This window comes from Gekko japonicus, unplaced genomic scaffold (genome assembly GCF_001447785.1).
Source record: "Gekko japonicus isolate JY-2015 unplaced genomic scaffold, Gekko_japonicus_V1.1 scaffold477, whole genome shotgun sequence".
Lineage (NCBI taxonomy): Eukaryota > Metazoa > Chordata > Lepidosauria > Squamata > Gekkonidae > Gekko > Gekko japonicus.
Genome location: NW_015174289.1, coordinates 270,591 through 287,152, shown reverse-complemented (window position 1 = coordinate 287,152; position 16,562 = coordinate 270,591). Strand labels below are relative to the sequence as shown.

At 45.6% G+C, this 16,562-nt stretch overlaps 1 protein-coding gene across 1 annotated transcript in view; it reads left to right on the top strand.

Moving 5' to 3' along the window:
• Positions 1–16,562, top strand: part of TEX264 (testis expressed 264) — a 214,605-nt gene that overhangs the window by 58,597 nt on the left and 139,446 nt on the right. Inside the window, exon 3 of the mRNA XM_015424021.1 lies at positions 12,504–12,725. Coding sequence (XP_015279507.1) covers positions 12,504–12,725 — 222 coding nt within the window. The remainder of the gene's footprint in view (positions 1–12,503; positions 12,726–16,562) is intronic.

Sequence of the window (16,562 nt, the reverse complement as noted above, 5' to 3'; positions counted from 1 at the left end):
ATTGGCTTCTGCTTTTAATGGGGGGAGTTTTGAAACTAGTATAACTCTGGGTGCCCTGCTGCTTTGGGCCATTCCTGAGAAAAGACATTCAGGTGTCATAGTTATGAAATACCAATAAACAGAATACTTCTTATGAAGTGCTGTGTGGTGTGATCTGACTATCGAACCCTGACAACCATTTTCCTTGCTTTCCAAAATTAGCCTTTTGACCCTCCCATGGAAGAGACAATAAACTTATTTCCGTTTTGGTAGAAGCATGTGACTGTGTGAGTCCAAGGCGGGAGGGAGGGGAGGGAAGTACCAATCAGCTCAGGAACTGATGCTGCCGTCCCCAGATCCACTAGGTGATACCAGTAATTTACCCAGTCATTTCAGCAATTACATTTAACCTTATGAACAACTCACAACCAAATGCCACCCTTAACTGGTCAATTGGGATTTTGGATACTGTTGCTGGACGGGGAAAGTTTAGTAGGGGCTGTGTAGGATCTACTGTTGGTTTACCCTAGATCAGCCCTTCAATTTGTCTAGGCTCCAGGTCTACAGTCCCTGAGCAGCCGCCACAACTGGAAAATAAAAATCGGCCACAGCCTTTGCAAGTGGTGAGGAGAAAAGGTTTTTTTTAAGGAATCTGGCTGTCACAGGTGTCCTTCCTTCTGAGTTCAGGCAGGTGGTAAGGGGCGACCCAAGAGATGGCCTTCTCAGTAGTGGTACCAAAACTGTGGCTCTCTCTCCACCAGGATATTCACCTTCCCCCTTACATCACTGTTTTCCGCTGGCAGATAAATACTATTTTGGTTTGTTTGGTGTCCCCTCAGTAACCTGCCCTTCCGCTCTGTGTTTTAACTGATGGCTCTTTCTCCATGTTTTATTTTTGGTTTTAACTTATTGTATGCTGTGTTTTATGTTATGTTTTTAATTGTTAGCTGCCTTGGTGGCCCTGAAAGGCTGGGTATAAATTTTCGTAAACAAATAACATTGGCTTTTGGTGGTAATGGGCAGAGAAACTCATAAGTGTGTTGGTGTTGCATCAGGCAATGGATTATATTAGACAGTACACAGAAGTGTAGGAGAAACGAGTGTAGTAGTGTAGTTTGTGGCGTCAGACCCATCTGCCATGACATGCCCCTTGCACTGGAAATGAGATGCTTGCAAGGGGTGCACCAGTGCCTGATTTCTGTTCCTTTATCATTCCGTGACCTATTAAGAGGGATATGATTTTGAATGGCACAGTTTCTTCTGCTACCTTTCAGCCCTCATGGAAGCTTTCAGATGATGAAATATGATAAGCAAGCTTTCCATCCCCTTGTAGAGATCATGAGGTGTCTGACTGCAGTTCCATCAGGAGGTCCTCGGGGAAAGGATGGGAGCGATCACCTCCTTTCTGAGCCTAGACACAATAACAATCAGTTGTCTTGCAGCATTTGGCCAAAATGCTGCCTTATTTAGTAGAAAAACAGGCTTGGAATATTGTGGTGGTGGGTTAGGCTACTGCTAGGCAAATTCTGTCATTCTCATTAGACTTCTGTTTTACTCTGCTTTGAAGTCCTCTGGCTCAACGCCCTGCATGCCTGGCTACAATTCCTATGGCTCTAGAGGGTTAGATTGGATTGCCTTTCCTGGCAGGAGTGATATGAGAGATGTTTCTGCTGAACAGTTCCATGGGGGCGGTATAAAAATTACAGGAGCAAATGGATGGTTTGTTTTGTCTGATTCCCTCAAGCTTGACTCCTTGGTGAATACTTTAACCTCTCATTTTTCACATACATGAATTGACAAATTGGCAGAGCGAATGTTTCTGTACTCATAAAGGTCTGGTGGATTTTTTGGGGGGTTGGGTGGATGTTGTTCTTGCTAGTATGGTGTGATCTAAGCAAAGAGCCCCCTTTTCTTCATCTATAAATGGAGGTGCCTTTATGAGCAATGTTATTTTACTTCTGCACGTTGGTTCTTGAAAACTGAAAAGCAATAATACAGCAGAGGGTTTTTAAAAAAAAAAAACACCTTGCGTTTATCTTTAAATGTGTGCTATCTTTAAATAGATCAAATATCTCCTTCTTCTTTTCAGTTAGCCAAGCCGTCAAGCTTCTTGCATTATTCGCCTATGTTTTGTGCTGTACATTGCATTGTTGGTATATTTGGAACTCTTCAGGACCAAATTCAAATACAACAGAGGGACTAAGGCTGCTGCCACACGGGACGGCTGAAACGCGGCTAAGCAGAGCCACACCGAACTTGAGACGCCGTGGCGGGATCCCAGCGACGCATCACTCCCCGGCACGATCAGATACGGGGGAGGAAAGTCCGATGGGAGGGGGAGGCTGCCGAACTGCGCATGCTCGAGCATGCGCAGTACGGCGGGGGGCCGGGATGCGGCAGCTCAAGGATGCGCCGCCCGATCCCACGGCCCGGCTTGCGGCGCTGGAAGGGATACAACCACCTAGGTAGGTGGTTCTTTTTTACAGCGCGGTATCGCCGTTTGGGACGGAACAGGGACGGGCAGGCAACAATTCCCAGATGTTGCCGTGGGATCGTGCCCGTTTGCTCCGCCCCCGTCCCATCCCCCTCCCGTCCCAAAAGGCCTCGTATGGACAGGACCTAAGTCCACTATCTCTAGGCCAGATACTGCATGTTTGGGGGGGGGTGTTGAGCCTCTGGTTTAGTATATTGGATCCCACATAGCACATAATACTGTGATGACAGTGCTGTTTACCTGGCAGACTGGGAAAATGGTGAGTTCATCAAGAGTAGTGCAGTCCACACCGGGGAAAGATATGCAGGAACCAATTCGCATGATACCTTTTTTCAAGTATTGCTTCCCACAGTTCTGGATTGGCGTCGAACTGTGAGCATGTGAGTTTCCTATCTGGGTTTGCCGCAAATGATCACCTACACAGTTACACCAGTGTGTTAAACTGAATTATACTGCTGTGTTAGGAGGGGAGGGACCATTGCTCACTTGGGGAACACATGGTCTTGCATGGTTAAGGTCCAAGGGTCAGTCCCTGACATCTTCAGTGAAAGATTCTCTGGTTGCCTTGTTTAGAAGACCTGTGCCTTGAGCCATTGGAGAGCCACTGCTTGTCAAAGTACTGGACTGGGTGGACCAAGAATCTCCCTTTGTTTAAGGCATTTTCATACATTCACCTTTGAGTGGGGAAAATGAAGTCCTTTTGACTCTGATTCTGAAGTAAATTCTCTGATATAGACAAGATCTCCTTGTTTTGTATTTTGAAAGGGGATCTCCAGACTACAGAGATGAGTTCCCCTGGAGATCATAGCTGCTTTGGAGGATAAGGGACTATGTAATAATATCCTGCTGACGTTCCATTTCCCAAACCCCACCCTTCCTAGGCTCTCAAATCTCCAGGAATTTCTCAGCCTGGAGCCGGCTAGGGTTGCCAGCCCCCAGGTCTGGGTGGGGGTTCCCCCGCTTCTAGGGGCTTCAATCTGCCCTTGGCCAGCTGGCCGGTGGGGGAAGCCCCAGAACAAGCCCCACCCCAAGAGTGACCACTTGCCCAGCCACCCCTCTCCCTCCCCTCCTGCCCAATTTAAAGGGCTTCAGCTGATCAGCGGGGGACCACATGGCTCACCAACCAGCTGGAGGACTTGTTACATCGAGCAGGAGAGAGGGAGAGGGGCAGTCGTGGGCTGCACACACGGCTCGCAAAAAGACCCTTTAAATCAGGCAGGAAGGGAGGGAGAGGAGTCGCCGGGTGGGTGGTTGCGCTTGGGGGATGGGGCTTGTTGTGGGGCTTGAGGTGGCCCTGCCCACCCCTGGAACACCCACCCCAAATCCCCCCACCGGAGCAGTGAGGGGCCTGGCAGCCCTAGAGTCGACAGCCCTACTTCTGTAGCTCTGCACAAATTGCAGCCAATTTTTACTACATCATGAAGTATTGACATTACAACAGAATATAGGGAAATGCTGCCACTTTCAGATCTGCCCACAGAGACATGTAATCAGCTCATGTTGCACAGTGTGGGGGGTGCTTTCTGTAGGTGGAAGGAAGGAAATGACTTTCCAGTGAGAGTGAGGGCAGCTGAGGCCTAGTTAGGGTTGCCAACTGTGATTTACCTCGCTGGCGGGGGACTCCTGGGGGATTCCGGCGTGCGCGCGCGCCGCATTAGCGTCACAGGGCAATGACGTCATGACGCTGGGCACGCTGGGGGCGGGGCCATGACCATACAAGGGAAAACCATAGAGTTTTCCCTTGTATGGCTGTAGCCCCGCCCCCAGCGTGCCCGGAGTAATGACGTCACTGCCCTGTAACGCGCACGCCAGGGCGGGGTTCCCCTTGGGGCCCGATTCCCCGGCGTCTGGGAACGGGCCTTTGGGGCGGGGGATTTTCCGCCCCCAGGGGGGATTTGGCAGCCCTAGGCCTAGTAGTTGGTGCAGCTGTTATGAGGGAGGAACAGGGTCTCCTCTAGTCAGTAGTTTATTCATTTTTACATGTGGGGGGAGCAAGGCAGGTTTTTTTTACAAATGATACAGTCTGAATGATATGACTAGTTTGCTCAAGGGTGGCTGTTCAGAGACACTTGCCTCTGTGTTACTGTTTGGAGTAGAGTGTGATGTAGTGGTTAGATTGTCAGACTAGGATCTGGGAGATCCAAGTTCAAATCCCTGCTTTGTCATGGAAGCTTGTTAGTCACACATTCTCAGCCTAGTCTACCTCACAGGGATTGTTGTAGGGATAAAATGGAGGAGGGGAGAATGATGTAAGATGCTTTGGGTCCCCACTGGGGAGAAAGGCAGGGCATGAGTGAAAAAAAATAGATAAATAAAATCTCACCAAACTGTTTTATAATTCTAGGTGGCTATTTCAGGGTTGTGAATACCATTTTGGAGATTTCCAAAGCCTCTAATCAAAGACACAAATTATTAAAAAGCAGTTTGTTCTCCTATCCCTTGTTCTTAGGGTTGCCAGGTCAACATGCCTGGTAAGCAGGGGTTTCCCAACATCCTTCCAGAAGACTGGAAGTGATGTTGGGCATTTTCAGGCCTACTTCCAGTTTTGGGCCTACTTGTGGTTGGGAGTGACGCTCTGGTTTTGGGGCAAAACTCTATGGTAAATTCGGCTTCAAACCATACAGTTTTGCCCCCAAACTAGAGTGAAACCAGAAGTAGGACCAAAAAGGTCAGATTGAAGTGGGCAAGAGCCTGGGAAAGGTGCTAGCACCGGGGTGCTAGCAACCCTACTTTTTCCCACAGAGATGAAATTGGAAATTGTATCAGGATGCAAAAGGAGTGTAGAATGTAATACACACACCCAATAACATCAAATATTTTTGAGTGGATATTGTTGCATTGTATGTTGGCTTGTACTATATGAAGCCTGGGCACTTGAGAGGAGCTAACTGACTTTGTTGATTATAGGGTACATATAGGAACAGTAAAATCTGGGTTACCAGTTTGATTTGAACTTTATTATACTCTTATTAATTTGTCACTATTCCAAAGAGAATGTTCTTTGGGTTTATGGTGCAAAACACAGCATGACACATTCCATTTCATTTATTAGCTTCATTGACCTGAGGTCTTAAGCCCCTTTATCTATTTTCTGCTTATTTGTTTGTCTATAGCTTTACCACCCAGTCACTTTATATATATATATTCTGCCTTTGAAATGGCACACAAGAGATGTTTGAAAGTTCAAAGTAAACAAAAGTTTTATTTAACTTGGAGGAGAAAAGGTCAGGTGGACTAAGGGGGTAGGATGTATGAGGTGAGCAGATAATAAAACTGAGGCAACTTTGTATTTACAGAAACACCAGATAATTTGTTGCCATCAAGTAAGTGTTTCTGCTATTCAACAAGGTCTTTAAAACATTGAGGAGAGAGGCATTCTTTTCAATTTCTGCTTAAACACTCAAGCATAGGTTTCTGGGTTTTGCCGACATGTAAAGTTCAGAAGGCAGGAACATGCAACCAAGTTAACAAAATCCTTCTTTATACACAAAAGAGGGATCACTCCTCTTTTCTAGAAAGTATTTCCCTTTCTTGACTTGAGTGAGGATCCTCCTTGATCCACTCACTCTCTTAGCCTCCTTCCCAGTCCTCAGTCAGCACCTTACTGTCTCTTTTTCAGCTGTCAGTTGCCAGCTGTCATTCCTTAATGGTTCTGTTCAAACAGCCTGTTACTCAAAGGTTCTCAGACTCTGTTAGGCATTAACCCTTGACAGTCTGTCACAATGAAGGATTCACTGACTGCTCTGCATTGTGCCCACATTAAGTGGGTGAATTTTGTCTCTTGAGGCGTAACATTTTCCATAGACAGAGCTGCCAAGAGCCAATGTGGACCCCCAGACAAAGATTCCATCTGCCCCTCCCCCATGACCCTGATTCAAACAAGTACCATTGTGAAACAAATCACTTGACTTTCTGATATGAATAGAATTATTTATTTATTTATTTTATTTAACTTTCAATTTCTAGACCGCTCACCCCCGAAGGGCTCTGAGCGGTTTACAGAGTACAATTTAACAATCCTAGCTAGGGCCACATAGTACTGGGGAGGGGAATGCCTATCAGGCACCCTACCGGCTAGTTTGTTAATCCAGCGGCTCTCCTTCCTCCGACTCTGCGTGGTGGCTCGGCTCGACTCTTGCAGCGGCTCCTGCTGGGTGGTTCAATAATCATTGTTCATTAGGTAAGAAACAGTTAAAGGGCAAGGAATGAGATTATTAAAGAATAGATTTTATTCATGATTAATGTTGTGCAGATTGCAAGAGGATCTGGTGCAAAAAATGAGCAAGCAGAAAGCCAAGGGACCTAGCCTGAATACTGATGTGCGCTATAAATTAAATACAGACGAGACACAAATTACCTGGGAATAAGCCCAATTGAATGAAGTGAAAAATCAGTCTCTCTCAAAAAGTACTCAACTGGAAAAAAAATAGTTTAAGACATTTCTGCTCACCCAAAACAAAAAGAAGTAAGCTCACAACAATGTGAGGATGCTTAAACGGGGAGGCAAAACTGGGAAGATGTGGGAGTCAGTTGTATTCTCCATGGAGAGGAAACATGTTAGCGGAGTCCCTAAGTAGTAGAGATTCCTTTTTGGGTTTTCCGCAACAGAGCCCTATAGAATCTCTCTCAGTTGTGGTCAGCCTTGTGCCAAGATTTCATTAGGACTTAGTCTTAGAGTTTGATTTTCGCACAAACTGAGTCCTGGAAGAAAAATACTTCTGAGCATGTACAAAATGCCTTCCCTTCAGCACTGGAAAACTGTAGTTTCCTTCCTTTTGGGGCACTTTAATAATTTAGTAGCACACTTAAAGATGCAGAAGGAGCCATGGGATCACTGAATCACGTTTTTAAATCTCCCTGTAAAAATGAAGATAATGTAATTGCATGCAATGTGGCTTTCTTTCATAAGAATAAAATAAGAGGCTTGCTGAATGAAATCAAATATCTGTCCAGTCCAACATCTGATTTCCCACACTGACCCATCAGATGCTTCTGGTAATCCCGCCAGCAGGGAATAAAGGTGACAGCCACTGTCTCACAATTGTCCCCAGCAACTGGCATTCAGATGTATACTGCTTCTGAACATGGAGGTTCTGTTCAGCCATCACATTTAACGGCCATTTATGGACCTGGCCACCTACATGAATCTGTCTAATCCACTTTTAAAGTATTCTGAACCAGTGGATATCACCTCTTATAATAGTTTATTAAGTAAATTAATTATTATGATGTAGTTTCTTCCTTACTGACCTATCTTTTAGAAATAACAAGTTGTTTGTCATATAACATGAAGCTTAATGCCTTCAGTAGTGGTTGTAGTTACAAAAGGCCAAGAATCAGATGTACCACCAGAACAATACTAATTAAAAAAAATTGCTTGAACAGTGTTTGAAATGGAATTAAATTACTTCTAATTATTGGGGGGGGGGTTTGATTCTAACTTCATATATGCTTTAACAAAATCTAAAACAAGATCTATTAAAAACTACAAACACCATTTATAGTCGCTAGGGATGCCAGCCTCCAGGTGGCACCTGGGGATTCCTTGGAATTACAGCTCATCTCCAGACTACAGGGATCAGTTCCCCTGGAGAAATGAATGCTTTGGACTCTAGGGCACTGTACCCCCCCCCCTGAGGTCCCAGGCTCCATCCCCAAATTTCCAGCAGTTTCCCAATTTGGATCTGGCAACCCTAACCCCTACCCACCTGGCAGTCCTATCAAATACTAAAGCTACAGTATTGCTTGATGTGTTGTTTAATGCAGAAAGGCATTCGCTATTCCACATTTATAACCAGTAATAAAGATGGGTACAGGTCACCACCGTACTTGTTAAAGGTGGAGAGAGGGTAAAATGTGGAAGGAGGGAGGAATCATCCTCTCACTACTTTGATAGATCCTTGGGAAATATTGACTTGACTGTTCATAATAATAACAGAGGTCTCCTGTTCATAATATTTTTATGTCCATAATCAAAACAGAGGTTTGCATGGTTTCACTGCCCAGGCACAGTAAGGATGAGAAGAAAACTTGAAAATAAGGCTGAGGGGTCTTGCCTTGCTCCAGTGCTGGCTTGGTTGATAGGCTAAGGCACACACTAAATAATCCCCTTTCAATCCACTTTCAATGCACTTTCCAACTGGGTTTTGCCAGTTTGCACAGTAAAATCCAGTTGGAAAGTGCACTGGAAGTGGATTATTTAGTGTGTGTGACCGCAGCCCTAGCAAGCGTTTTCCTCAGCCTCACCGCAGTAAAGTATGCAGCTTCTGATGGCTTCCACATGGGTTGTCAGCCGTGGCTTCAATGCTGTTGGGTTGCAGGTTTTTTCTACTTCCCCCCAGCATCACGGTACATTAGAGTTGCTAGTCTCCAGATGGTAGCTGTAGATCTCCTGGGATTACAACTGGTCTCCAGGTGGTTACAGGGATTGGTTCCTCTGGAGAAAATGGCTGCTTTGGAAGATAGATTCTGTGGCATTACATCCAGCTGCAGTCCCCCCCCCCTCCCCAAACTCTGCCCTCCCCAGGCTCCACCTCCAAATCTCCAGGCATTTCCCAAGCTAGAGCTGGCAACCACACCGTGTGCATTTGTGTCCTTCCCAGGATTTTACTGGCTTTCCTCCAGTCTTTCTCAAACTTGCTTTGCTCCAAAGTGTTGGGAAAGATTGAAGCTGCTGGATGGCTTCTGTGTGGGTGGAAAAACTCAGATCTTCCCCACCCACAGAGAGCAGCCATTTCCCCCGAGATTGTCTCTGCAGCAGCTGTTTCCTCCCCCAACCACAGGAGGCTCTATATTTTAAAGAAATGGACACTAGAATGTCATTTCATAGAGAATAATGTTATAACAAATATGTGTACCAGGTGCTTTGAATTCCCAGCTTTTTTTGTTTTTTTTAAAGGTAGATCTAGCCCTTTCCGCTGCAGAGATATAAGGGGGAAAACACAATGGAAAGAGCTAGAGATTTACTTTTAAAAAATGAAAGCTGGGAATTCAGAGAACCTGATATACATGGATGCATGGAGTTTTGTGGTTCCCCCCCCCCCCGGCCCTGCCCACAGACTGCCCATTTTCCTGGCCTTGACGTCTTTAGGAAAGTTTCAGATGTTTCTGATCCATATTTCTAGGATCGCAGTGATCAATTTACTGTGCCTGTCAGTGGGGAAAATGAAAAAGAACTTATTCACAGCACGCAGCTGAAATAGCACTGGTGGTCTGGGTGGGAGCCCTGAGAATTTCAAGGGGTTGTTTTAATATTCCACCAGCGCAGTCCTAAAAAGCCTGTCTGCATACATCTTTTAAAAATGCCACAGCATGGTCTTTGGTTAGCAGGTAGAGCCGCAAGGCCTTTGAATTGGCTGCTCCTGCTCCTGCACACTTGTTGCTTCTTTCATAATAGAGAGTGAGAGTTGGCACTGATTCTAATTGGTGTCTGTATTATGATTGGCATTGTTTGAATAACAAATGTATTCTCAGCTATGGAAATCAATGGAGCCCTCCACCTGAAGGATGTCAATAGCTGTACAGGCGTTATTGAGAGGTATTTATTCTCTCATTGTTCAGTTGCGAATGTTAAATTTGTCAGATTCCAGAATCTGACACTAAAGGTTAGGTCTGGCTCATTTGTCTAGACAGAGTATATCCTCCTGCTTTGGTTTCAGAGACAGAGCTCTGGACCATGTATTCGACCTGGACAGAATCATAGCATTTTTGTTACAGAAAAACAAGATTAAAAAGAATCCCCTACAATGCAGGTAAATCCTGAAGTAGTGGCCTCTAGTATATACCTAATACCTGTGCATCCTACTTTTTAGGTAATTTCAGTCAAATGCTTCAGGGCTAATCTGCTTCTGAGTAAATGCTACAGAAATGTGTTAGAAGCAAGTCTTTTGATCTTTTGATGGAAGTGAGGTGCCAAGGCTCTGTCTTCTATTGCAGTTATGCTTCCTGATCCTGCACATTGCAAAAGATTATGCTCTAGGGAGACTTCTCATTTAGGCTTGCCAGCCCTCAGATCCGGGTGGGGGATCACCTGATTTTCCAGGCTCCTCCCTGCCGCCAGCCAGCTGGATGGTGGGAGGAAGCCCTGCCTCAATAGCCATGATGTACCTATAAATCCCTGCAGGACATTTTAGAAGAAGCTTGCAAACTGTTTGTGTTTGGGAATCTGTGTGGGCCATTAAATCTCAGCAGGATGAAAGCTGCGTGGGGAGGGGGAGAGCAGAAACGAGCCACGTGGCTCTTCCCAGTGAGTGTGTGACAGAGGAAGAGAGCACAGTCCCTCTGTTTGTTTTGCATTTGTTTCAGAAGTCTTGTGTATAGTAAAATTGATAGTAAAGAGTTAACTAGAACCTGGTTATGGGATGGAGGAAAACTCCACCCCCTAGACTGCTCTAGAACCAGTTTGTTATAGTGGTTAGGAGCACGAACTCTATTCTGGGAGAACTGGGTTTGATTCCCCACTCCTCCACATGCAGCTGCTGGGTGATCTTGGGTCAGTCACAGTTCTCTCAGAGCTGTTCTCTCAAGAGCTGTTTTCAAAAGGGCTCTCTCAGCTCCACCTCCCTCACAGGGTGTCTGTTGTGGGGAGGGGAAGGGAAGGAGATTGTAAGCAACTCTGAGACTCCGAGTGAAGGGTGGGGTATAAATCCAATCTCTTCCTCCTCCTCCTCTTCCCCTTCTTCTCTGTTACTTTTGTTGGTTGAAATAAAGCAGATTGTTACATTCAGCAACTCTTTATTTATTTATTTATTTAATTAATTAATTTTTTTTAATTCTCTTGTGAGTAAAGTGATTTATACCATTGCCCCAGTGAGATCACAAAAGTGTGGGCTTGCAAACTGTTTGGGAAAGGGTTCATTGTTTATTTTGGCTGCTTTGTGAGTGAGTTTGTGTCCTTTAATAAAGCCATGCTTGGAAATGCTACCAAAGCCTGACAAGGGACTTGTGGGGGTCTAACAAATCACACTTTCATTTTCTGGGGAACCGTTTGAAGGTAAAAAAGAGGATGAGGAAATGAAAGCTCTAATCAGGGGAACCGCACTGCTGTTTTATTTATTTATTTACGGGAAAGTCCCCAGGTATTTCCTGAATTTGACCTGGCAACCCTATGCTCAGTTCACACAGGGTACCTACTGGCTTATTGGACCTGACTGTAGCTCATATAAACTGAGAATGCAGTTTGGAACACAACCAGTATTCTTCTTTGGTTGTACATGAATGTTGATAATGGGGGCGAGTCTGTTTAGAAAATGTTTGTCATTACCGATACTTTCATTGAGGGTAGATCAAGATGGGTAGCCGTGTTAGTCTGTCTGTACCAGGAGAAAAGAGTAAGAGTAAGAAAAAAGTAAGACTAACCCTTAAGGTGCCACTGGACTCTTAGGCTGTGGTCACACGGTTGTTTTGATCGGGATTCACTGCTGTTCCCTCTCGCATATAAAATCGCTGATCAGACAGGCCAATCCACTCGCGCAATGGTCCTGGTTCTCTCCTGCATTTTCCGACACCCGGAAAAATGAGTACTTTTCGTGTGTTTCCGCTACGATGCCACACTTTCCCCCAACTTGGCTCCCCTCTCGCAATGAGTGCGATTTGGTCTCCCCCCCCCCGGCAACCACCATTATGCGCATGCGCAGTTATGCACATGATAACCCTCGTGCATGCGCAAATGAATTTTGTTTTTTAAAAAAATCCAAAGCCACCACTTGAGCGGCGCAGCTCTCTGACTCACTGCATGATTAAAGAGGGACATGTAACCAGTTTTCATCCAATAAAAAAGTCGCGGATAAACCGACAGCGGGAGCAAGTCGCGGTAAGAGGTCAGTGTGACTGCAGCCTTACTCTTTTTGTTGAGGAGTCCCTGATAATCAATTAGGGACCTCCAGTATTCCTCCGTTTGAAAACTGAGCGTAAGTCTTAATTTTTCTGTGACATCACTGAATTACAGAATTGTTACCATTATTCCAGTATTTTAAATATTGCTTGTGGGGCTTTTGGAACTTTCTAATGCTACCTCTTATTTTTCCCATAGGTGGACCCAGAGAAATGCCGCTACCTGGTGGGCAGGATCCTGAGTGAAGGTGATGAGAAGCCATCTGAGAAAGTGGTCCGCATGTTCCAGAAATATGGTTTCAAGATTTTCCACTTCCCAGCCCCTAGTCATGTAGTCATGGCAACTTTCCCCTACACTACTCCACTGTCCATCCATTTGGCAGTGAACCGTGTCCATCCGAGCCTTGACACATACATCAAGGTGAGTGTCTTCAGTTTACAGCTGTCTCCAACTAGGTTATATTACGATGCATAATATCGTTCCAACGAGTTGCAGGCCCATTAGGAAATGCTATGGAGGTTTGGGGGTGAATGATGGGGACCCCTCGTATCTTACCTCCAGAATGCTACAGTTTCTGAAGGGCCTGAACAGGCCTCTCCCCTCCCGTCCCTCTTTAACTGGCTTTCAGTATTTTTAGGATAGTGAGCATGGTTTGTCTTAACTAGCCTGTTTTTCTAGTGGAAATCTTTTTTTTTTTTGTTTTTGTGGTATACTTAGAGAACCTCAGTAAGAGGCAGGAGCCCTGCCTCTCTTTGTAAGCCCCTTATCTGTGAATAATCTCTATTATTGTTGAGCAAGTGTTCTCCCTGTGTCCTTGCCTTTTGAGCAGAGTTGGGCTGCTACATATGTGAAATGTGATAATGTGACCCTTTGTACTGTGGGGTCTGCAGCTGGATCAGAAAAGCCTAGAAGCTCAAGCTCATTCACATTGCATGGGCACTCTTGCAAACATTTTTTGTTCACTCCCATACATAGTTATTTATAAGATACCTGCTGTTGCCACTAATTGCAGCCACATGGAAAGCAATGGAATATGGCGTCTTCCTGCTTTGTGCTGTTTCTGAGGATTAGTGCTCAAGCATTAGCGTCTCACTCTGTGATCTCCCCTGGAACTTTCAAAGTGCCATTGAAAACAGTGATCATATCTACTTTATTGGCACCTTGAAGGGCCCAGTCTTTCAGGGTGACTGGTGAAGCACAAACTTTGGATATTAGCAGAGAAATTTGGAGAAACCTTCTGGAGAAAGCTGTTCTTTTCCTATACTAGTACCTCAGTCTTCTCCTGAAAAACCTACCCTGTGGTGCAGATAACAGGCAAATCTCCTGGGTTCAAGGATCAGCAAGGTGTAGTTGCAACATTTTGAACAGTGCCTTCCTTTGTCTATAAATGTATAAGCCTTGTGGTATTTTGTGCTGATAATATGGGTGGTGAGGAAGGAAAACAGCATCAGATTTGTTAAATGTATGCTTTATGGTGCAGAGATGACATTTTGATGCTCTGGGAAAGGTCCTAGAGAGTGCATCTGTCACACAAGCGATGAAATCATTAGAGTTAAAAAGGGAGCTACAGATTGTGCTGGGAACACCTGGTAGCTTTTTAATGAGAGCTGCCTTTTTAGTTTCTTTTTTAAAAATCCCAAATCCTGGGCTCTTGTGTTTTTTTTGAAACTGAATGAAGAACAGAGACTTGTCTTAAGCTGATACTCTCTTCTTTCAAGCAGGCAAGACAGGAATCTCAAACAAATGTTCCCCAAACTTATGACTGCTTTGTGTGTGCCTCTCTTGGGAACCGGAAACCGGAGGAGGCTTTGCTATAGATTTCAGTCAGAATGCTCTTGCCTCTCTTCAGGCATGGAACAGAAAAAGGGAGTCAGTCCCTGTGACTGACAGGCAGTAGGAAACCCCTGCTTTGGCTTGGCCCTGTACAGCTGGCTGCATTTCAGGCTCCAGGTTTCAGTGTCTCCAGGGCAGCAGTGGCCAACTTTTTGACAGTTTGACAAGGAGGCAGCATCACTCTGATGCACACTGCAGTATGAATGCGGTCCATGGTTTGGTTTTGCATCTGGATTAGTCAGCTCAAGAACAGGCTGGAACGTGCTGCTGGTGGAGCAGGCAGGAGTTTGGACTGGACACTGTGCCCGGTCCTGGCCCTCTGACCTGTGTGCCTCAAGCTCTCACTAGCTGTGCTACTTGCCTAGCCACTACACAATGCTAGCATCTCCAGATTTTAGGCTGGCATTTTGGAGTCTGAGATATTTTTGCAGTCTTGGGGAATACTTCATTTTTTCAGCAACCTGGACCTCTGTGCCTACTCCTTCCCTTTTATTCTTCTCAAATCCAGGATTCTTGCAGGGCCTATGCCCTTGGAAGGATTCTGTGGCTGGATTTCAATTCCTGTACAGCTTAGAGCACTGGGAATGATTTATCATCATGACTCTGCAGCTTTTGCCAGGCCATTCCATTTTTTTCTTCTCAGAGAGCAAGGTGGCAATTTTTACAGTGCCTAGAGCCGTATAATGGTGTAAGCAAAAGCCAATCCTCCTTTTTTTGCACCCGGATAGCTTGGGGGAAGAGGGAGGAGAGAGTTATGATTTAGGAGCTGTCCGACTGCAAACAGCAACTCTCCATTTCTTACAGAGTCAGTTCTGCCAGTACATCTCGCTCTTGGCTTGAAGCTTCCCTTCATCCTCTCTCCCTATCCTTTAGCTGCTTGTTAAAACATGTGGCAGTTTTGACATGAACAGCGACTAGAGACCAGGCTTGTCACTTGTAAGCCCCTTTGCACTTGTCATTTCACCCAGGTTTACACCTGAGCCCTGAAAAGTGTCAGGCTCTTATTCCCCCCCCCCAAATGCAGACCGTTGGGACCTCTACTCCGCATTCCCGTTCACATGCCAAAGTAGACGTTTGCTGACTTCTGAGACTGCAGGAGGTCAGCCTTCCTGAGGCATCTCTCCCGAATCCGAGATGTTCTCACATCTCCTGGCTGGTGTGTCAAACAGCATCTGCTCCCCTGACACCTGTTGGAGAGGCAGGGAAAGAAAACAAGAGAGAAACTTTCACAGAAACAGGTGACCTGTGCACATTTTCTGATGGGAATTTGTGTTGCCATGGAGACAGCTTCTCCAAATAGCTCCCTTCCACCTCCCCCAAGCAACTGAGGCGCGAGCAAGACATTTTTGCAGTGTCTGGTTTGAAAAGATTCTCTTAATGAGAGTCGTAGGTCAGGCGAGCTGAGCGAAGGAGACCCTCTTTCTGCTTCTTGGTCCCTGCAGGATCCCGAGAGGAGGCAAACGGGCTTAGAGAAGTGTCTTTTCGAGGGGTCCCCATGCTCCATGTGAAATGCAGGCTCTGCTTTTGGGGATGATTTGGTTCAGATGGATCAGCTCTCTTGCTAGGCAAATAACTTACCAACCCATTTTCAAAATGGAAGGCTGGTGAAATGGTGGAGAAAGGGGATGGTGGTGGTGGTGGTGGTGGTGATGATGATTGAGGGCATCAGGGTAACTAGCATGGCAAAGAAAAGGGGACTTGTAAAACCAGGGTTTGGATTTAGTGAGACACAATGGAGGATAAACAGGCAAGGAAAACTAATCTAGTAGAAGGAGTGGAGTGGATGAAGATGATAAACTGATGGGGAACTGAAAGTTCCAAGGGAACCTTTTGAATGTTTACAGAAGTTCAGTGGGGCTTGAGCCAGGGGACTTGTGACTCAGGTTGTAGCCTCCTGAGGTACGGAGTTTGCTAGCCTTCGGGTGAATCATGAAGCCCCAGTTGTGGGTTGCGAGCCCCCACTGATCTGCCATTTCTTAACTGATTTTTTGGAAGCATCTGATGGTAGCGCACATATGTAGACAGCACGTGTCCCATTCCTCCTTCTCTTTTTGCACACACTCTGTGAGGAGCAGCAGGGCATTGAGGTGAGGTGACTCAGCATTGGAGAGGATTGCTTTTTCGTGCAGGCAAGTTTAGAGAGACTGGATTCTCATCTTCCCGCCACATGCTTGCAGCTCAGTGGGTCCTGTGCTGCTGCTGGGGTTAAAGGCGAGTCCTAGTTAAGCCTGAAAAGGTTGGGAGATCACTACTGTGTACAATATATATATATTATAAGTATTATTATTTGAAAGTCACTGTACAGTGATATCCAGTGAGCTGCAATGCTAGATGGGTTCCACACTCACCACATTCCAGTAAGTTGTTGTGGTTGAAAATGTGGTAACTGTGGAGTCACACTGTCTATTGGATCACTTCTCACTC